This window comes from Mesoplodon mirus (assembly GCF_964341445.2).
Source record: "Mesoplodon mirus genome assembly, chromosome: 3".
Lineage (NCBI taxonomy): Eukaryota > Metazoa > Chordata > Mammalia > Artiodactyla > Ziphiidae > Mesoplodon > Mesoplodon mirus.
The window spans coordinates 181,793,331-181,816,692 of record NC_138978.1 but is presented as its reverse complement, the minus strand read 5'-3'; the positions used below and the strand labels follow the sequence as shown (position 1 = coordinate 181,816,692).

Genomic DNA, 23,362 nt, shown 5'->3' with positions numbered 1-23,362 from the left:
ATGGAAATCTTCTGCGCTGTCCTTGACTCTTCATTCTCTCCTCTTCACTTTTACCCGTGTTGATGGTACCACTGTTTACTGCCATGTAGCTTTATGGGGTATTTAACTGACAAAATGGGATTACAGAGATGAGAGGAGGCAGGATAAGAGCAGGAAGGATGTGAACGCCAGATTGAAAGCATAAGATAATAAAATCTATTGACATTTAACTCTGCTCTCACCTATTTGATCTCCTAGGATTCCTACAATAACCCTGTAAGGAAGATAACACAGGCTTTCATCATTAACCTCATTTATAGATAAGAAAACGGAAGCACAGTGAAGTTAAATGATTTGTCCAAAGCCTCCAACCAGGAACACCAAGTGCTGAGCCTATTCATTCATTCATGTGTTCATTCATTCATTCATGTGCCAGGTACTGTGGCACTGTTCCAAGCACTGGGATAGAGGCTGAAGAACACAGTGGTGGATTATACAAAGCCTTATTCTATTTGGAGAGACAGGAAATAAACAAATGCGTAATATAATGTTACCAAGCAACAGTGAAACTAACACACCATCGTAAAGCAATTATACTCCAATAAAGATGTAAAAAAAAAAAAAAAACATTAAGGAAGGTAAGAGACGTAGAGAGAGGCTGGGTTCTCTTTTAAATGGAGAAGTCAGAGATTCTGGAGCCTAAGCCCTAGAGTACTGGGTACTTTCACCTCTGCTCCATACTCCAGACTCTTACTGCTGAAGGAAGCTAATGGTCATGAAATATTATGTAACCCTCTCCTTTTGCAGATGCTGCCCAGGGCTTAGAATGTGCACATTGGAGCACCAGAATCCCTCCAGCACAAGATCCCCCCACTCTCCGGCCATCCAGGCTACAGGTAGCTCTCTTTAAACTCCCACAAAGGTGGACTGCCTTTTTCACATATAGATTATAAATTCCTTAGAGGCAAGAAGCGCTTGTACATGATTTACAATAAGTATAAGCCGATTAATCCATTGACTGATGGGTAGCATAAAAGCAATTGAAAAAAATGGAAGACTGTTCCCCTTATTCAATAGTCATAAAGATGCCAGTCAATTCATTGGAGAGATTTTCAAATCTATAGGGTCTCTCCCCAAAAAAGCCTAACCTCTCACCATTCCCTAAATCCCAGGAGATCCCCTCCTACACAAACCCATTGGGTAGCCAGGGCCAAACAGGCCCCACCAGAAAACCAGATCAGTCCAGGTTACAGTAAGTAAGGTAGCTGGGTCAATTGGTGACATTTCTGCCAAGAGTGGAGAGTGGCAGAGGGGTGTGAAATGGAGACAGAATTAGTCCTGAATTATTAAAATCAATCCACGGAGTTACTGCGTGGAAATTGATTAGAGTAAGTGACAAAGACAAAATGCGTTCAGCTACTTTGCATTATCGGTTTAATTTTCACAAACATATCTCTCAGTCATATATTTATTTTAAAAACTTTTTATTGATAGCACCATTGAACATCTTCACTTTTAAAGGTATGCATCTGTGCATACATCACTGGGGGACTTCACATGCAATTAGCGATGAGTTATTGAAACTTTGTGTCTTAGAGTTTTAATAATTCCCCCAAATGTAACAATTATACTTCGGCAAAATCACCTGTGAGGGCAGAAGGAAGACTTTAAGCAACAAAACTCCACAATACTGTAACATAATTTCAGACCTCCAGGAAGGGGTTATTCTCCCTTGAAAATCATCGTCCTTTCCAGATTATTCCCATCAGAATTCAGAGAAGGTTCAGTATCTCTGGCCTGGCTTTGTACCAAGAGGAGCCCACTGATCCATCTAGCAATAAGCAAGAAAGTTCCATGTAAACAAAAAAGTCCAGAATGAAACACCTGAAAAGTTCCAGAAAAAAATGTACATTTTCATTAGCTAAACTCCAAATTCATAAGAACATTGAGATTACAGTGAGGATTAGGGTCTGATGCAAGTTCCATTTGAGCAGCTAGTTCCCCGATTCAACAGCTTCATTCCTGTTTTATTCCTGTGGCTAATCACATGCAAATACACTCAGAAGCACAAATAGGTGACAAGTTATCAAGTGAACGACAAGGGCTATACAATAGGCATGCTTACTAAGCCTAAATTAGAAACCCAAATTAGGTTGCCTTTCGTCGTTTTTTTTAAACCAGTCTTTTTTGCGATCTTTAATTGCAAGAGTGTGAAGATACATTACACGTGGGGTAATTTAAAAACAGGAAATGTATTTTGTTCTCTTGGAAAAAAATGGATATGATTGGGCAAAGGATTAAGTGAGTCATGAACAATAAAAGAATGTTTTTAACATCCAAATTTGTCACAGCACTAAGATGCGCTGTTTGTCAGAAACCAGTAACAAAAAAATATCATCAAGTTTAAAATTGGTGGGAAATTAAACACCTTAACTCCAAGAATCAATTGTGCTGATGTAACCCCTTCTCATTTAGCAGTGAGTTCATCAAACTGAGGATATTCATGAGTTGAAGAGGTCATCACAGAACAGTGAGCATTTTATTCACTGTTATATTGACTGATCTGTATAGTCAGATTTATAAGGGCTTTATTTTCCAAATTACATTGTTCTATGTAAAGACGACTGTATTTTTATAAATAGTTTTATCTAGCCTTTAAAAATATTTTTTTAAAGAGCAAATTCTGCAGAGTGATTATATTAAAAGGATTATTGGGCCCTGGAAGGGCTTTCATCAACAATATCCCTCAAGGACCCTTAGGTTAAGTCAGTGGCTCAGAACTAGGAGCTATTCTGCTCCTCAGGGGACCTGTGGCAATGTCTGTGGACATGGTTGGTTATCACAACTTGGGGGGATGCTACTGGCATCTAGGGGGTAGAAGCCAAGAGATGCTGCTAAAAATCCTACAAGGCCAAGACAGCCCCACACAACAAGGAGTTATCCAGTTCAAATGTCAAGGACAAGGAGATTGAAGAAGCATAGCAAAAGCTCTTACTACCTCAAAAGGCAGTTTATTATACTCCAAAATCTACCCCAGTGATTTCTTTGACATTCAAAGCACCCATTCCTACTGAATTTTGAAGTTCCTGATTTACCTCCACTAGAGTTTGGCCAGCTGGTGGCAAAAAAATAAAAAAATAAAAAATAAAAAGAAAGAAGGAAAAAAAGTAAATAAATATGGAGAGTATTCTAAATTCTTCCTCAATGTCTCCCTATTTTATTGATCAAAAAATTAAAGGGATAATATTTTTTTCTGTCAACAGTGGAACCTGGTAACCCCACGGGTATTCATAACGGACATATATCATGAAAAAAAAAAAATGTAACCTCTATTTTCACAAACAGAGTTGAAAGTTGGAAAATAAAAGCAGACTTAGTTTTTCCTATTATAGCTGGTGATGAAATAATGCGGAAAGGACTCTTTCCATAGAAATAGGAGGCTATCCCTCGTCCCCAGGTTAGAACACCTGATGGCTGGTCCTGATCTGACACCGAGAGGATTCCCTAGACTCTTAAAAACTTATTTTCAGTTCCTAAAAAAAAAAAAAAGAGAGAATTTTCTGGAACTAACCTAAGCACACAGGAAACTGAGTAGCAGTATCTTTGTAATCTCAGGGGGAAAAAACAGTGTTGTTTAGGCACCACTGCCACTTTGCAGGACTCAATCAAAGGAAAAAAGAAAATTTTTGTGTTTCCTTGGGAGAATTAAAATGCAGGACAACTAAAGGGAGAGTAAAACCCAAGTAAAAACACCATACAGCAGGCATCACGGTGCCTGAGTGGCAAATGCAAGCACCTAACCCGATAGAAAAATATTGCACTTACTTAGCTTGTTTGGACATTATTAAACACACCGAGCCCAACTGTCTTCAAAAGGTACTATTTCGGGCTTCCCTGGTGGCGCAGTGGTTGAGAGTCCGCCTGCTGATGCAGGGGACACGGGTTCATGCCCCGGTCCGGGAAGATCCCACATGCCGTGGAGTGGCTGGGCCCGTGAGCCATGGCCACTGAGCCTGCGCGTCCGGAGCCTGTGCTCCGCAATGGGAGAGGCCACGACAGTGAGAGGCCCGCATACCACACACACACACACAAAAAGGTACTATTTCACATTGACTGCACTCCATAATTTGGTATGTTCATAAATATCCATCGAGATAATTTTCTGAGGTTAGATTTAATTATGTTGGAATTAAGAGCCTTTCCTTTCCAGAAAAATACTTTAGAGATTAATTAAAGAACATTATTTGGATGTAAACTAATATGCATTCCTTTACCCAGCTGCACAAAAACTATAAAATTATAATTTTTCCCTTTCAATAAAAGCAGAATGATATGAAATCAAATTAGACCTTCAAATCTGGAAGTGAGAGACATTTCTTCTTTGGCTCCAATCAGTGCATCTCAACCAACATTTATACAAGAGAATTTGGTCCACATTTTACTGTGGTGAGTTTCACAGAGAATCCTCTGTTTTGTGTGAGTACATGCCATGCTTTTAATATTAAAAGTAAAAATGTTGCCTTATATCTACCCCCATTTTAGCTATTAAGTACATACTATATAATACTATTTAGCTATTAAGTACATACTATATAATAGCTATAGTACATACTATATAATACTATTAAGTATATATGCTTAATAAACTCCTAGGGATAAAAACATATTTAGGCATTTTTCTATTTACCTAATTCATGGCCAATTTAAACTCAGATAATAAGTTTTCAAGGAATAAAAATTTTCCTATTCTACTGATCACAGTTGCTTTTTTATTTCAGCCTTAGAATTTAAAACTAAGACACAGTTTTTTAAATGGTGTTTGTGTTGAAAAATGTGGGTGCTTTTTCTGTTCCCAATCCAACATTTCTGATGAAAACTGTGAAGATTCTAAACTGTGCAGACTCAGTGCTTAGAGCCTGAGGGATGATCTTTTTCAGTCAATTTTGCAACCCATCAAAAAAGATTCTAGTTCTTTAGCGAGGCACCTCCGTTTTCTTATACTTATTTTGAGACTGTTGTGGTGAAAATATTGCTGCCTGAACAGTTTGTTGAATTCATGCCAGATGTTTCTCCAGTACATGGAAGGAAAATCAGATTCTAATAGATGTATTTGAACTTGATAATATGGGTCAAGAGACATAAAAATGTAAGCTCCTTGAAACACATTAAAGGCAGCAATTTAATTAATTCTCATTTCTCCCTTGGACATACACTTTTCCATCAAATTACTAGTTGGCAATTATAGTAAATACTTTAAAATATGTCTAATTAAAGGAAAGTCAATCTAGCTTATTTTTTGGGCAGGAATACATACTCAATGCCATATATTCTCCTATCCCGAGAATACTCATTTTCTCCTGGTAAATGCTACATAGATCAATGTGATCATATAAAAGAAGACTGAAGGGAAACTTGGGCAAATAAGTAAGTCATTAATAAGCAATAAATGAAAACAGTCCTAACTAGGCTGACTCTAAAAGACAGTATATAAGTACTGTGTCATACTTAAAGAAGTAGAAATATTCCCACACTTCCAAGTGAAAAAAAAAGCATCTTATGTATTTGAACATTTGAAACATCCTATAGTTGTAGTTCAGTTCACAGCAGAAAGCCTTTTTCTCTCTACCTCTCAAAATGAAGAAATCATCAAAATGCATTTTCTTCCTGCCTTTCCCCACCCCCAATAAACTTGACATCCTCTAATGTTCTGAGAATATTTTCTACCTTACTAGGTATTTGTTTTACATTTATTCAAAAATTAGCCAAAGAAAAAAAAATTTCTGCAGTTATAGGACTACTTAACTTTCCTCTTTTATGATCTCCCAGTGGAATAAAAAAGAATATAGCTATTATGGTTCTTAAGGTTTTTTTTGATGTGCTTGGCTATGAGCTCACCTGAGAGTCAGCTAGCAGTTCTAAGCAATTTCAAACAAAAACTACTTTGAATCCTGTGTCCACAATTATTGAGTCCCAGCCTTCAATGTCCCTGATATGTATACTAGTGCATTTGCTTCAGAAAATAAATGTTCAAACAAAATTGTTGAAGAGCAGCATGAAACACCCAGGATAATATAATAGGGTTCTCGGTCACATAAAAATTAACAGACAAGTTCAACTAACATCACAAACAGCCAAAACCCTTATTGAACACAGAGCGTGTGCACACTGTGAGTGTGATCAGAGTCTATGACCCACAAATCTCTTCCCACAAGCCCAGCTAGTGGTTCCAAAGTGCCTCGCCTATACAGCTTACTGATGTGGGCACCAAACTAAAAATGTGTGCTGTTGACATAATGTGAGTCCTCCTGAGATTTGCTAAGAGCTTGTCCATGGTCACTCAGACAACCTTCCAAGGGTACTTCAAGAGCCACTTCTGCTGTTTGTCGTCTCCCAAGGCCATCACTCCGGGACAAGTCCAGTGGGGGACAGCCATTGTGCTCAGCACAGCCATTGACGTGGGCCAGAGGCAGTGCCCCGGGGGGACAGCACAGCTGCTTGGCGCAGCCCTTGGAGATGCAGGGTGAGCTGCAGAGCAACTGCAAGTCCTTCTGCCCCAGGGGTCCCTTCAGGTCCACCTTCTCAAACTGGATGGTCACATTGTGGATTCCCGTGTTGTGGAAGATTTCTCGAATTTTTATACTGGCATCCTGATCTCTCCCGTCCTGCTGATACTTGATGTGCAGAGTGGCAATGATCTTCCCACTTATAAGTTCCCAGATGTGAACTTCATGGACACTGCTAATTCCAGGCACGGCAGAGAGCTTACTCACTAGAATAGGGCAAAGAAAACAATAGCCAAGGTGAGGGCTCCATTTGAAACATGGAACCACCACGGGAGGATAGGGTCCCCTTAAGCATTCTCACCAGAATGATGTAGTAACTAAGAATAACAGGAAGCAAAATAGCTGTACTGTGTATGGCTACATCTTCCCATATATTTTCCCATAATAATCTTCTTCTTCCTCTCTGAATTCCTCTACCATATACTGTTAGCCCATAAAAGGTAATTCAAGAAAATAAGTTTCATAACAATCCTCCCCACAAAATGCCCAGGGTGGTTGAGTTTACAGGGCATTCGACGCTCTGATGGACTGGCGTGGGAATATAAAGTAGGATGCCTTTTTTAAAGGGGATTTGGCAATGTGGATCAGAAACCTTAACCAGGGATTCCCTGGTGGCGCAGTGGTTAAGAACCTGCCTGTCAATGCAATGGACACGGGTTCGAGCCCTGGTCTGGGAAGATTCCACATGCCGCAGAGCAACTAAGCCCGTGAGCCAAAGCTATTGAGCCTGCGCGTCTGGAGCCTGTGCTTCGCAACGGGAGAGGCCGTGACAGTGAGAGGCCCGCGCACCGCGATGAAGAGTGGCCCCCACTTGCCACAACTAAAGAAAGCCTGTGCACAGAAACAAAGACCCAACACAGCCAAAAGTAAATAAATAAATTTAAAAAAACAAACAAAAAAAACCCTTAACCAGCAATTCTAATACTAGGAATTTAACTGAAACAAATAACCAAATATTTATGTACAAGAATGGTTTGGACAATGCTTTTTGTGTTAATGAAAAAAATGGAAATCGTTAAATCAATTATGTGATAGAATATGATACAGCTGTGAAAAAGTAAGTTACATTTTTAAGGATATGAGAAAGTGTATATAATGTATTTTTAAGTGAAAAAGCAAATAGCTATAATGTACATGTGGTACGTGTGATATTTTTCCTCTTTTTTTTAAACATCTTTACCGGAATATAATTGCTTTACAATGTTGTGTTAGTTTCTGCTGCATAACAAAGGGAATCAGCTATATGTATATATATCCCCATATCCCTTCCCTCTTGAGTCTCCCTCCCACCCTCCCTATCCCACCCCTCTAGGTGGTCACAAAGCACAGAGCTGATCTCCCTGTGCTATGCGGCTGCTTCCCACTAGCTATCTATTTTACATTTGGTAGTGCATATATGTCCATGGCACTCTCTCACTTCGTCCCAGCTTACCCTTCCCCCTCCCCGTGTCCTCAAGTCCATTCTCTACGCCTACATCTTTACTCCTGTCCTACCCCTAGGTTCTTGAGAAACTTTTTTTTTCTTTAGATTCCATATATATGTATTAGCATGTGGTATTTGTTTTATTCTTTCTGACTTACTTCACTCTGTATGACAGACTCTAGGTCCATTCACCTCACTACAACTAACTCAATTTTGTTTCTTTTTATGGCTGAGTAATATTCCATTGTGCATATGTGCCACATCTTCTTTATCCATTCATCTGTCGATGGACACTTAGGTTGCTTCCATGTCCTGGCTATTGTAAATAGTGCTGCGATGAACATTGTGGTACATGACTCTTTTTGAATTATGGTTTTCTCAGGGTATATGCCCAGTAGTGGGATTGCTGGGTTGTATGGTAGTTCTATTTTTAGTTTTTTAAGGAACCTCCATACTGTACTCCATAGTGGCTGTGTCAATTTACATTACCACCAACAGTGCAAGAGGGTTCCCTTTTCTCCACACCCTCTCCAGAATTTATTGTTTTTAGATTTTTTGATGATGGCCATTCTGACTGGTGTGAGGTGATACCTCATTGTAGTTTTTATTTGCATTTCTCTAATGATTAATGCTGTTGAGCATGCTTTCATGTGTTTGTTGGCAACATGAATATCTTCTTTGGAGAAATGTCTGTTTAGGTCTTTGGCCTATTATTGGATTGGGTTGTTTATTTTTTTGATATTGAGCTGCACGAGCTGCTTATATATTTTCAAGATTAATCCTTTGTCAGTTGCTCCATTTGCAAAGAATTTCTCCCATCTGAGGGTTGTCTTTCTGTCTCCTTTATGGTTTCTTTTGCTGTGCAAAAGCAAGTTTCATTAGGTCCCATTTGTTTATTTTTGTTTTTATTTCCATTTCTCTAGGAGGTGGGTCAAAAAGGATCTTGCTGTAATTTATGCCACAGAGTGTTCTGCCTATGTTTTCCTCTAAGAGTTTTATGGAGTCTGGTCTTACATTTAGGTCTTTAATTCATTTTGAATTTATTTTTGTGTATGGTGTTAGGGAGTGTTCTAATTTCATTCTTTAACATGTAGCTGTCCCGTTTCTCCAGCACCACTTATTGAAGAGGCTGTCTTTTCTCCATTGTATATTCTTGCCTCCTTTAACAAAGATAAGGAGACCATATGCACATGGGTTTATCTCTGGGCTTTCTACCCTGTTCCATTGATCTATATTTCTGTTTCTGTGCCAGTACCATACTGTCTTGTTTACTGTAGCTTTGTAGCATAGTCTGAAGTCAAGGAGCATGATTCCTCCAGCTCCATTTGTCTTTCTCAAGATTGCTTTGGCTATTCAGGGTCTTTTGTATTTCCATAGAAATTGTGCAATTTTTTGTTTTAGTTCTGTGAAAAATGCCATTGGTAGTTTGATAGGGATTGCATTGATCTGTAGATTGCTTTGGGTAGTAGAGCCACTTTCACAATGTTGATTCTTTCAATCCAAGAACATGGTATATCTCTCCATCTGTTTGTATCATCTTTAATTTCTTTCATCAGTGTCTTATAGTTTTCTGCATACAGGTCTTTCATCTCCTTAGGTAGGTTTATATCTAGGTATTTTATTCTTTTTGTTGCAGTGGTAAATGGGAGTGTGTCCTTAATTTCTCTTTCAGACTTTTAATCATTAGTGTATAGGAATGCAAGAGATTTCTGTGCATTAATTTTGTATCCTGCGACTTTACCAAATTCATTGATTAGCTCTAGTAGCTTTTTGGTAGCATCTTTAGGATTCTCTATGTATAGCATCATGTCACCTGCAAACAGTGAGTGACAGCTTTACTTCTTCTTTTCCGATTTGGATTCCTTTTATTTCTTTTTCTTCTCTGATTGCTGTGGCTAAAACTTCCAAAACTATGTTGAATGATAGTGGTGAGGGTGGGCAGCCTTGCCTTGTTCCTGATCTTAGTGGAAATGGTTTCATTTTTTCACCATTGAGAACAATGTTGGCTTTGGGTTTGTCACATATAGCCTTTATTATGTTGAGGCAAGTTCACTCCATGACTACTTTCCAGAGGGCTTTTATCATAAATGGGTGTTGAATTTTGTCAAAAGGTTTTGCTGCACCTACTGAGATGATCATATGGTTTTTTGCCTTCAATATTTTAATATGGTGTATCACATTGGTTGATTTGCCTATATTGAAGAATCCTGGCATTCCTGGGGTAAACCCCACTTGATCATGGTATATGATCCTTTTAATGTGCTATTGGATTCTGTTTGCTAGTATTTCATTGAGGTTTTTTGCAGCTATGTTCATCAGTGATATTGGCCTGTAGTTTTCTTTCTTTGTGACATCTTTGTCTGGTTTTGGTATCAGGGTGATGGTGGCCTCATAGAATGCTATATTTTGGAAGAGTTTGAGAAGGATAGGCGTTAGCTCTTCTCTAAATGTTTGATAGAATTTGCCTGTGAAGCCATCTGGTCCTGTGCTTTTGTTTGTTGGAAGATTTTTAATCACAGTTTCAATTTCAGTGCTTGTGACTGGTCTGTTTATATTTTCTATTTCTTTCTGGTTCAGTCTTGGAAGTTTGTGCTTTTCTAAGAATTTGTCCATTTCTTCCAGGTTGTCCATTCTATTGGCATAGAGTTGCTTGTAGTAATCTCTCATGATCCTTTGTATTTCCGCAGTGTCAGTTGTTACTTCTCCTTTTTCATTCCTAATTCTGTTGATTTGAGTCTTCTCCCTTTTTTTCTTGTTGAGTCTGGCTAATGGTTTATCAGTTTTGTTTATCTTCTCAAAGAACCTGAAAAAGGTTTTATTATTTAGTTTTTATTTTGTTTTACTGATCTTTGCTATTGTTTCCCTCATTTCTTTTTCATTCAGTTCTGATCTTATACTTATGACTTCTTTCCTTCTGCTAACTTTGGAGTTTTTTGTTCTTCTTTCTCTAATTCCTTTAGGTGTAAGGCTAGATTGTTTGTTTGAGATTTTTCTTGTTTCTTGAAGTAGGACTGTATTGCTATAAACTTCCCTCTTAGAACTGCTTTTGCTGCATCCCATAGGTTTTGGGTCATCGTGTTTTCATTCTCATTTGTTTCTAGGTATTTTTTTATTTCCTCTTTGATTTCTTCAGTGATCTCTTGGTTACTTAGTAGTGTATTGGTTAGCCTCCATGTGTTTGTATTTCTTTTACAGTTTTTTTCCTGTTATTGATATCTAGTCTCATAGCGTTGTGGTCGGAAAAGATACTTGATACGATTTCCATTTTTTTAAGTTTACCAAGGTTTCATTTGTAATCCAAGATATGATCTATCCTGGAGAATGTTCCATGAGCACTTGAGAAGAAAGTGTATTCTGTTGTTTTTGGATGGAGTGTCGTATAAATATCAATGAAGTCCATCTTGTTTAATGTATCATTTAAAGCTTGTGTTTCCTTATTTATTTTCATTTTGGATGATCTGTCCATTGGTGAAAGTGGGGTGTTAAAGTCCCCTAGTATGATTGTGTTACTGTCAATTTCCCCTTTTATGGCTGTTAGCATTTGCCTTATGTATTTAAGTTCTCCTATGTTGGGTGCATAAATATTCACAATTGTTATATCTTCTTCTTGGATTGATCCCTTGATCATTATGTAGTGTCCTTCTTTGTCTCTTGTAATAGTATTTATTTTAAAGTCTATTTTGTCTGATATGAGAACTGCTACTCCAGCTTTCTTTTGATTTCCATTTGCATGGAATATCTTTTTCCATTCCCACACTTTCAGTCTGTATGTGTTCCTTGGTCTGAAGTGTGTCTCTTGTAGACAGTATATATATAGGTCTTGTTTTTGTATCCATTCTGCCAGTGTATGTCTTTTGGTTGGAGCATTTAATCCATTTACATTTAAGGTAGTTATTGATATGTGTGTTCCTATTACCATTTTCTTAATTGTTTTGGGTTTGTTTTTGTAGGTCTTTTCCTTTTCTTGTGTTTCCTGCCTAGAGAAGTTCCTTTAGCATTTGTTGTAAAGCTGGTTTGGTGGTGTTGAATTCTCTTAGCTTTTGCTTGTCTGTAAAGCTTTTAATTTCTCTGTTGAATTTGAATGAGATCCTTGCTGGGTAGAGTAATCTTAGTTGTAGGTTTTTCCCTTTCATCACTTTAAATATGTCCTGCCAGTCCCTTCTGGCTTGCAGAGTTTCTGCTGAATAATCAGCTGTTAACCTTATGGGGATTCCCTTTTATGTTATTTGCTGCTTCTCCCTTGCTGCTTTTAATATTTTTTCTTTGTATTTAATTTTTGATAGTTTGACATGTGTCTTGGTGTGCTTCTCCTTGGATTTATCCTGTATGGAACTCTCTGTGCTTCCTGGACTTGACTGAATATTTCCTTTCCCATATTAGGGAATTTTTCAACTATAATCTCTTCAAATATTTTCTCAGTCCCTTTCTTTTTCTCTTCTTCTTCTGGGACCCCTATAATTCAAATGTTGGTGCGTTTAATGTTTTCCCAGAGGTGTCTGAGACTGTCAATTCTTTTCATTCTTTTTTCTTTATTCTGCTCTAGAGAAGTTATTTCCACTATTTTACCTTCCATATCACTTATCCATTCTTCTGCCTCAGTTATTCTGCTATTCATTCCTTCTAGATAATTTTTTATTTCATTTATTGTGTTGTTCATCATTGTTTATGTGCTCTTTAGTTCTTCTAGGTCCTTGTTAAATGTTTCTTGTATTTTTGTCATTCTATTTCCAAGATTTTGGATATCTTTACTATCTTTACTCTGAATTCTTTTTCAGGTAGACTGCCTATTTCCTCTTCATTTGTTTGGTCTGGTGGGTTTTTACTTTGCTCCTTCACCTGCTGTGTATTTCTCTGTCTTCTTATTTTGCTTACCTTTCCTTTTTTTAAATAATGAAACATCAGTGTATATATATACACACAAAAATGATTTTTTTACATAGATTAAGTCTTGTTTTATTGAATGACTGACATAAAATATTAAGAGTGGTAATTTCTGGGTGGTAGGATTATGAAAGATTTCTATTTTCTTATTTTGGCTCTTCTATATTTTCCATACTTTCTAAAATTAGTATGTATTTAGAAAGATGGTATTGAACAGTGATTATGAACAACCTGTAGCCAGATAGAGTTTGAATCCCAGTTAATCATTTACTACCTGCATGACCTTGTAAAATTTACCCAGTCCCTCTGTGCCTCGGTTTCCTTATCTGTAAATTAGGAATGATAATGACAGTACCTCATAAGTTTATTTTAAGGATTAAAATGAGTTAATATAAGTAAAGCACTTGGACAACATTACCTAGCATGTAATAAGTATCATAAAAGTGTTGCTATTGTTCTTACAATCTAATTTTTTTAATATCTGCTTTTCAATATATATATATATTATTTTGTTAAAAGGCAATATAAGCCAATATATATCACAAGTTGCTTTGTATATGCTTATTTTGTTTTTTCCATTGACAAACAAGCCCCTGGAAGGAAAATGATGCTATATATCTGCTCCTCGGAGACTCTTTTACCTCCGTCGTCCTCTGCTTGCAGCACTGGGCAAAAAGTAGGCATGCAGGACAGTCACACTGTATATCATGCCTGTAGGGGGAAAGGCTAGCCATAGCTATTCCATATATTAAGACCCATCAAATCTAATTTCAGCTATTTGTCATGAAATAAGGTCTTCCAACTTTCAGCTGCATAGTGGGCCTGGGCTATAGTTCATGTTTACTGACTCACTGATGAAGTAATGATACATAGAATAATAGCAAATATTCTTAAAAATTTTTTCCTATAAAAACTTCATCTCCATTTAGAAACACTAGAACTAAAGTTGCACATTCAGTTTCTCACCAACATCTGGAGAGTTCCCATTCAGACATTCTATAAAGTCTATAAAAATGTTATATCCTCAGATGCACATAAACTCAAGTGAGAGTTTGACCTTCTATTTGAGCAAAGCAAAGAAACAGATTCCACTACTGAATGAGTGAATTTAAATATGGTCCATTTTACTGTGTTATAGGACACACGATGCCTTGTGTGCCCACAAAAATCAGTTAACTAAAAAGCAGGATCTAGAATAGGATGGAATGACTCATGTTTTCAGAATAGGGGGAATAAAAATCAAGTCCTGGGCAAAGTGGCCTTATCTGAGTTAGAATAAATCTCTGACATGAAGGTAAATAAATAGCCCAAGAATAGGTATTGCCAAAGCAACACATTCTTAAAAATTTGCAGTAGAGTCAGAGAATGATGGGCCAAAAAAGACCTTTGGTTCTCGGAGCTGTGAGTCATCTTAGTAGCAGCAGTCATCTACAAAACATGTGAGGATGTCTCTATTGCTTTGTGATTTAAAGTATTTCAGGATACAGAAATCAAACACTGCTCTGAAATAATGCTGGCCCTTTGGCCTGAAGAATATTCACTGGGCAGTGGTTCAAGATAAGAATTGCATGACTTACTCAGCTCTTCCATGTTGACGTCTTTGGGGACCATCTGCAGCAGAATGGCAGCAGTCTCCTTGATGAGTGGGAAGGCAGATGACAAAATAATGATGACCATGATGACAGTCAGGCTGGGGTCAATGTAGCACTGCCAGTTACATGGGTCCTCATGTTTCAGGGGAAGCACATAGAATATGATGGCTGTAATCACCACAACCACCGACCCCAGGGCATCTCCCATCACATGTAAAAGTACCCCTGTGGGGAAGAAAGAAAGACCAATAAAGCCCACGTGACACTCACTGACTTGGCTTCCCATGTCTATGAATACCTGTTGCTATTTGTTCTCTGTGCAGGCTGGATTTGAAAACAAAAAGCAATGGCCACTACTGCACAGAAAACAAAACCTCAGGCCACCATCCCAGGGTCCAGAGAACCTGGAACAGTCTAGGAAGATTCTGAGCTGCAGACACCTGCGGGAAGAGGGACTGTGCCAGTTCAAGGTGCCACATTGCTGTGACCTACCACCCATCAGAGGGCACCAAGCAGGAAATAGACCCTATGTAAATGGTTTCTTTTTCTTTCAGACAGGTGTCTGTGATTTAAATTGTTTCAAACATTTCTTTTTGGGGGGGGTAGGTGCCATGCCACGTGGTTTGTGGAATCTTAGTTCCCCAACCAGGGATCGAACCCAGGTCCACAGCAGTAAAACCACAGAGTCTTATCCACTGGACCACCAGGGAATTCCCAAACTTTTTTTTCCTAATTGAAGTATAGTTGATTTACAACGTTGTGTTAGTTTCTGGTGTACAGCGAAGTGATTCAGGTATACATATTCTTTTCCATTACGGTTTGTTACAGATAAATATAATATTTATATTTATTTATTTATTCTTTGTCTTCCCTCTACCTTGATCCATTTTCCCTTTCCCTAAATGCATTTACCTACTTCTCACTTAGCCTGTGGTCACTTAAACTGCCTTTGGTTTAAGAGGTCCTCCACAGTGTCCAGCAACATTCCCACTAAATAAAGAGCCCTTTGTAACAATAAAATAACATTTAAATTCTACAGATAATAACGAAAATTGTGGATGCCTTTACTTAAGGGAACCACTTCGAAAGTTTTCGGTTATGATACAGAAAGCATGTAATTCTAAAGAAGATCTAAGTGTCCAATTGTTTGTTGGACATAGACTGAACTGGGATTTAGTAAATGGAGTGGAGATTTGTTAGGATTATAAAGTATAAACACAAAGTTTTTTTCTTTACAGAAAGCAACATCAGAATCTTTCTTTCCAAAGTATGGTTTGCAGACCAGAAGCACCAACATCACCTAGAAGCTTCTGAGAAAGGCAGAATCTCAGGCCCCACCTCTGATCTACTGAATCGATTCTGCATTTTAATAAGATCCCCAGGTGACTGAAATGCACATAAAAGTTTTCAAGGCGCTGCTCTAGAAGAAAGTATATGGATTAACCCTCCATGTATCCCAGATTCACTCAGTAGAATTAATAATCATCCAAAATACTAACAACTCACTCATGGCTGCAACTGAATAGTTTCACTTAGAAGAGGCTACTTCCTCCTGGCAGCACTTCTAAGATTCTGAGTAGCATCATAGGTCGAATGGCATTTTGTAAACACACTAAATGTAGTTTGTGGCAACCTCCCCCCGCCCCCCAAAAAATACAAGAATAAAAAGAATCCCCACATCTCCTTCTGGCTGAGTGTATACTTACGGTAATAGGGTCCCGATTCAATAAATACATTAAGTAGTCCCATTTTTAAATTCTGTGCCCCCTTCTTCCCAGCCCACCCCTATGGGAGCTTCTTACTCCCCAGTCCCTGTCCTCAGCCAAAAAGAGAAACTCAAAATGTTTCCAAGAGTTGGTCTCTACAGCTTGTTTCTCCAGGAGGAACTGAAGATCAAAGCTTTAACCTTCTCCAGGACAGTAAAAAATACTACCATAAAAATATGAAGACCAAGACGCAAGAGGGAAGGGATATGGGAACAGATGTATATGTATAACTGATTCACTTTGTTATAAAGCAGAAACTAAAAAAAAAAAAAAAAAAAAGAGTGAATCCTAAGAGTTCCCACAAGAAAAAGAATTTTTTTCTATTTCTTTATTTTTGTATCTACATGAGATGAAGGATTTTACTAACTTTATTGTGATAATCATTTCATGATGTATGTATGTCAAATCATTATGTTGTACATCTTAAACTTAAACAGTGCTGTATGTAAATTATATCCCAATAAAACTGGAAGAAAAAAATGCTGAAGGAAAGCTGTCAGGCTATAATTCTATTTCCAATTAAAATCCCTCAAAATGAAGGTGAAATAAAGCTTGGAGTTAAAAAAATATATATATATATATGAAGACCAAACATTTCCTATATGCACTCGACATCATTTTCACAGCCTGAGACCATCTGTTATTCTCTTTTTCATGGATGTCAGCCTCGTTTCCTCCATTAGACTATAAGTAACATGAAGGTGAGGGTCGTACCCTGCATTTCCTTTGTTTGTATTTTAGCACTGGAGGCATACAATCTAGGCACTCAATAAAAAACAGTTTTCTGGTTGGTCAGTCGTAACTCCCACGACATAGAGTACCTTCTGCCTTTTACTTAATTATAATAACTGTAATGCTAGCTAACATATATGCACCAGACATTGTTGTAAGTATGTTGCATGTATTTACACATTAAGTCCTCTTAAGGACTCTCTAAAGTGGTTACTCTCTCAACTCTACAAATGAGGAAACTGAGGCACAGAGTAGCTTAGTAACTTATCCAAGAGCACACAGCTAGAAAGTGTTTGTGTGGGGATATAAATCTCCATAGTATGACTAGAGAACCGTTGTGCATCCTGCCCCATCTAAGTCCTAAATTCCAGTTTCAGGTTCTCCTTCTGAGAAATCTCACTACTGGACCCTAAGAATTATATAAAAGAGTGTTCAAACTTATTTTTCACATAATCCACAGTAAGAATCTTATTTTGCATCCTAGCCCAGGCACAAACACACACTGAAACAAATGTTTCTTGAAAAAACAAAACCTATCCTTACATGGGATTTATTACTATTTTCTATTCTATTTCATTCAATTCTAGTTAGTTTTCAAAAGGCTGATCATACTCTACTAAATTGATTTTACAACCCAAACTATTGTGACCTTCAGTCCGAAAAAATGCTTACAGCTTCATTTCACTAAATTCCTGAGATATTGCTGTGTGTTTTCTGGCCTCCCATGCAAAGATGGTCATTATCTTCTGGGGACCTCAGTCCACTGGCAGGATTCTGGGTAAGTGCGTCAGTAACTTCCAGAGGGAGGATTATTCCCTGTGATGAGAAATCTCAAGAAAGGCTCCTCAAGAGATGGGCAAGACTTCGAAGAGGAGACAGACTTCAAAAGGCAACAGTGGGGGCTTCCCTGGTGGCGCAGTGGTTGGGAGTCCGCCTGCAGATGCAGGGGACACAGGTTCGTGCCCCTGTCCGGGAAGATCCCATATGCCGTGGAGCAACTGGGCCCGTGAGCCATGGCCGCTGGGCCTGCGTGTCTGGAGCCTGTGCTCCGCAATGGGAGGGGCCTCTAAGCAGAGAACTCAAAGGAGGCTGCAGAAGAGCATGTGCTTGTCAGGCAACGTGGGAGACGGGTGCGCTACATTTACAGTCACAGACCTGACAGTCTCTGTGAGTCATGGATCTTGTGAAAGTCAACCTCTCTGAGCAGCAAGATTCTCACTGGTGAAATGGGAATAAGAATAACATCTGTCTCACTTCTCGAAGAGGCTAGTTCTGAAGAGGACATGATACTAGAAAAAAATGTGTATAAAAATCTAACGAAAACATAGCCTCTCTGTGTGTGTGTGTGTGTGTGGCCGGATAAACTGTTGAAATACTGCCGTGATTTGCTTTTTGCTATTGACTGTCAGGACCATAGAATAACAGAGTCAGTAGAATGCTTGGAAATTAATACGACCTAATCTGTAGCTCTGAAACTTGTTAGTGACTCAGCTATCTTGAACACATTTGTGTTGCATGTTGCCATCTCAAAGACTTTCAGGGATAATGTCTTATTATCATGCTAGTCAAAAGATGTTTTATTTTGTTATTTCTATGTCTAGCTGAAATTTGAGTCACTTATTATGCATATATAATTTATAATAAAAAATAAAATGTAGAAATTAAAAAAAAAAAGAGGACGTGAAACAACGTCTGAAAACCCACTGAGAAGTAAGTGCACAGAACTGATGGGAAGGCAATTCATTAAGTGAATCCTCTGTGCTGTTCCCATCAGCCATGTATCTCTCACAACAACACAGAGATGTCAGCACTCCTATCATCTCCCTTATGTAGGTAAGGAAACTGAAGGTCCAAGAGGGAACGTTCCTTGCCCAAGGTCACATAGCTAGTGGAAGGCAGAGACAGAACTCAAATCAGATCCGCCTGCCTAAGCCCTCCTCACCCCACTATACGTGTGTCTTATATGGTGGTGAGACAGGCTGGGACCTGGGACCTGGGACCCTTTGCTGCAGTGCTTGCACCTGGACAAACGTCTCCTTGAGCAACAAAATCAACAAGCTCACTTGTATGTGGCATCTTAAAAAAAAAAAAAAAAAACAAGCTCACAGATACAGAGAACAGATTGGTGGTTGACAGAGGTGGCGGAGGGGTGGGCAAAATGGGTGAATAGAGTCAAAAGGTACAAACTTCCAGTTATAAGATAAATAAGTCATGGAGATGCCATGGACATCAGGGTGACTATAATGATGAACCTAGTGGCAGGGCAGGAATAACGACATAGACATAGAGCGTCGACTTGAGGACACCGGGTGTGGAGGGGGAAGCTGGGACGAAGTGAGAGAGTGGCATGGACATAGATACACTACCAAATGTAAAACAGACAGCTAGCGGGAAGCAGCCGCATAGCACAGGGAGATCAGCTCGGTGCTTGGTGACCACCTAGAGGGGTGGGATAGGGAGGGTGGGAGGGAGATGCTAGAGGGAGGGGATATGGGGACATATGTATGCATATGGCTGATCCACTTTGTTGTACAACAGAAACGAACACAGTGTTGTGAAGCAATTATACTCCAATAAATGTGTATTAAAAATAATAAATAAAATAAGAAAAAATAATAATACTGTACCATATATTTGAAAGTTGCCAAGAGAGTAGATCTTAAAAGTTCTCATTATGAGAAAAAAAAATTGTTACTGTGCATAATGATGGATGTTAACCAGACACTGTTATTCATGTATTTATATTTATACTGTGGTGATCATTTCACATTACATACAAAGATCGAATCATTATGTTGTACACCTGAAACTAGTGTTATATGCCAATAATATCTCAATTAAAGAAAGAATAAAAAACAGAATGTGCTTTGGAAAGGTAAAGTGCTATGATGGTGAACTCCATCTTAAACACCCATTAAATATATATATAGAGAGAGTATATATGTTATTAATATATATTATATATATAATATATTAATAACATATATACTCTATATATTTATATTTAAACTGAACCTTAAAAAAAGGACAAACTAAAGGATAATGAGTTTTCATCACAGATCCTCTTTCCGAAAAGATTCACCGCCATGTTTTTTAGGAATTCCCCTGTTGCAGTTAAATTTTTTTAACTAATTCATTTAGAAATTTTTAGGAGCTCATGTGCTGCTGTTGGTCTTTTCTGATTTTCCCTCCAGATTCATTCTGGATACCACTTTGTAAAACAGATGTGAGACTCTCAGAAATGAAGGCGATTCCTGCATTATTTGTTTTTCTTTGTATTATTTACCTCTAAGCCCCACTTCAGGCTTCCTCAAACCATCTAAAGGTAAAGGGCTGCATCACTTTTGTTGAAATTCTCCATCAGATTGGGAAATGCGCTTTCCTGAATCACTCTGAAGCAAAATCTGTGCCCAAGAAGCTGGAAAGGGGAGATGTAGTGTACCATGTTGGTGTCTGATGAGAAACCCACTTTTGAACTCCCAGGGCTCAACTATGCCCTGGGTTTGTGACCTTGAGCACATGGTAGGAGGGATGAAAGTCATGTGCCTTCCTCTGTCTCCCCAGAACCCCCCTCTTTGTACCTTGAGGTGGAAACTCAACTGAACCAACAGACCGTCTCAGGAGCAGTTTTCTGGCCAAAAAAAGTGAGGCAATGAGGGTCAGTCAGCAAGTTCACTTGGGGCATAACTTTGGATATATCCCACCTACTCTCTTCCAACCTTTATCAAAATGATATCCAATTCAAACAGGCTGCATTTTATCTTAGCAATATCCACGGGCGGGCAAAATCAAGCAGTAGCATGCCAGGGATCTGTGAGACTCTGGAGCAGGCAGCGTGAGCATGGGTCTAAGTGGAGCAAGGATAAATCATTAGCAACTCTGTCTCCCCCATAATCGATGCCGTGATTAGGCAAGAGACCTAGGTAATAGTCTCTGCATGTAACCAGCCTACTTTCTAACACACCTATGAAAAGGCAAACAGAAATGAAGAGTCCAGCCCAGTCCATGCGTAACACTGAAAAGGATTTCAGCTTGACCCCAAGCCAATCCTACCTCTGATATTCAGGGCTTCGGACTTTTTCTCCTTTTTCATAGTCTCTTCTGGTTCATTCTGCGTAGTTAGGGAACCACCTGCATTCAAAGAAGAAACCTTGTGTTGTGTATAAGTTCTACAAACAAAAAGAACCAATAGACTCAAAAAAACGTTTCGTTATTTTCAAAGCCCACTACCTCATCAGCCCCCCCCACCTCTCCAAACACACAGCCCAGAGTGGCACATTTTGGCCTTTAAATCAGCCTTGTGATTCACCTTTGGACTACCTTCACACTTTCATTCAAGTTCAAACAAACAAACAAACAAAAAAAGAGGCAGTGGGAATCCACCCCCAACCCCAAACTCATAACTCCCAGGGGGATGGAAGGATGGGTAAAGGGGGAAGGAGAAAAACAAAGTGCAGATAGTATCCAATGGAGGAGGGAGAGGTGGGGAGTGCTATCTGTTGCCCAATAAGAATAACTGATTTCCGAGAGAATCAATACTCCTATACAAAGAGAATAGGGGGAGGGGAAAAGAAGCAAAGGGGGCCCGAGGACCCAGGAGGAAAAAGAAAAGAAATCGGGGGAATACGTTCAGTTAGCGGCACAGACTTAAAGCCGGCCGGCAGAGGAAATAGTTGTGGGGTTTTTTTGTGGGTTTTTTGGTTTGTTTGTTTTTTGTTTTTAAAGCAGACAGGTAAAAAGAGGGCGTGGGGCGAGGAGGAAGGGACCGGGCGCGCGGGGGAGGGAACGGCAACGCCGTCCAGAAGATGCAACCGAAAGGCACCTGCTACGTTGGAGAACACGGTCGCCCCCTTCTCGTCCTTCCTGTCCACCGAGGCCACAGGGTGGGTCACGGCCGAGTCGCGGCCGGGGGCTGGCAGGGCGGCGGCGTGCCAGCGGCCCTCGGCGCCTTGGGGACCCGGGAAGACGCCGCGAGGGCCGCCCCCGGCCGCCGGCTGCTGATGCCGCTGCTGTTGGTGGCGGTGGCGGCGGCCGCAGCAGGCGAACCAGGCGGCGCAGTCCCGGAAGATGAGCAGCCCTACCACGTTGACGGCCAGCCCCAGGGCGCCCACGATGAGCACCAGCTCGGGGTCATCGATGCGCTCGGGCCGGGCCAGGCGCAGCACGGCCTCCACGAAGATGGTGAAGCAGAGCGCGGTAAGGAAGACGGCGTTGCCGAGCGCGCCCACCACCTCGGCGCGGGCGTAGCCGTAGGTGGCGCTCAGGCTCCCGCGGGGGCGCCGGGCGATGTAGCCGGCGCTCAGCCCCACGCACAGCGAGATCAGGTCCGACAGCATGTTGAAGGAGTCGGACAGCAGCGCGATGGAGTTGCCCAGGTAGCCCGACACCAGCTCGGCCACGAAGAAGGCGACGGTGAGCACGAGCATGAAGAGCAGCCGGCATGTCTTGCCCGAGTAGCGGCCCATCCCCGCCCGGCCGATCGTCCCGCCGCCACAGGTGGGGCGCGGCGCCCTGGACTCTGCCGAGGCCTGGTCCCCGCCTCCCGGGCCGCCCTGCCCGCCGGCGCCCGGGCTTCTTATAAGGCGGAGGCGGAGGCAGAGCGGCCCCGGTCCCCGCACGTCCAGAGTCTAAAGGAAGGGCCGAGCGGCCGTATCTAAGGGACCTTTTGCCGCCTCCCCGACCCCTGCCCCTCCCTCGCGGCTGGGCCTCCCTTGGCATGTGGCCACGGGCCAGTGTCTGTCCTTCTAAGGACGGAAGTGGGCAGAGAGGAGAGCTGCCGAAAAGAGGGGGCGTGCCTGGATGGCACCCGTCACAGACACCCGCTAAACACAAGTGGTGTTCACCCGACGACCCCTTTTCTCCAGTCCCTCCGATCATCCGTGCCGTGACTGTTGGCTTTTAGTGATAAGGACCTTGACTGCTGCGGGGTGTGTTCGCAGTGGTGGACGTGAACACCTTCGCGTACGTGCCCAGACACCGATTCATTACAGATTCCCTAATAAGCTGGGAGCACCGACCCGTCCCACCCTGCCCTTCCGGGTGCTTCCTGCCTTGCATTTTGCGAAGTTTGAGCTGATTGCTCACTTAGCGCTCCCGCTCCAACACCACACGTGGTATAGCTATTTTACCCTCTCTTCTTGCTCACAGCCTTCCTAATGGGCACACTATCGCTCCTGTCACCCCCTCATGGCCCAGCATCATCCCTGTCCGCCTTTAGGAACTTGGCTCCCAAGGTCGCCTTCCAGAGGTGAACTGCAGGCAGCCCTGGGGGAGAGCTCAGATCACACTTCTGTGAGCCTGGCACTCCCTCCCAGCTCTCAGAAATGCAGTTTCTCTGTCATAGGTGCAGGTCCCTTGGCCACCAAAGAAGACAAGGCTGGCCTCCTCTGTGTACCTGTCTCCGTTCTCCATTGGAGAGAATATTTT

General features: G+C 40.6%; 1 protein-coding gene across 1 annotated transcript; it reads right to left on the bottom strand.

Annotated features, from left to right (window-relative positions):
* Positions 1-4,631: 4,631 nt before the first annotated feature.
* Positions 4,632-22,477, bottom strand: SLC30A10 (solute carrier family 30 member 10). The gene is given in 6 exon segments (XM_082614431.1): positions 4,632-6,748; positions 14,424-14,663; positions 20,990-21,067; positions 21,759-21,836; positions 21,839-21,923; positions 21,925-22,477. Coding segments are annotated over 6 exon segments (1,458 nt in total). The 5' UTR covers positions 22,402-22,477; the 3' UTR covers positions 4,632-6,248.
* Positions 22,478-23,362: the final 885 nt, after the last annotated feature.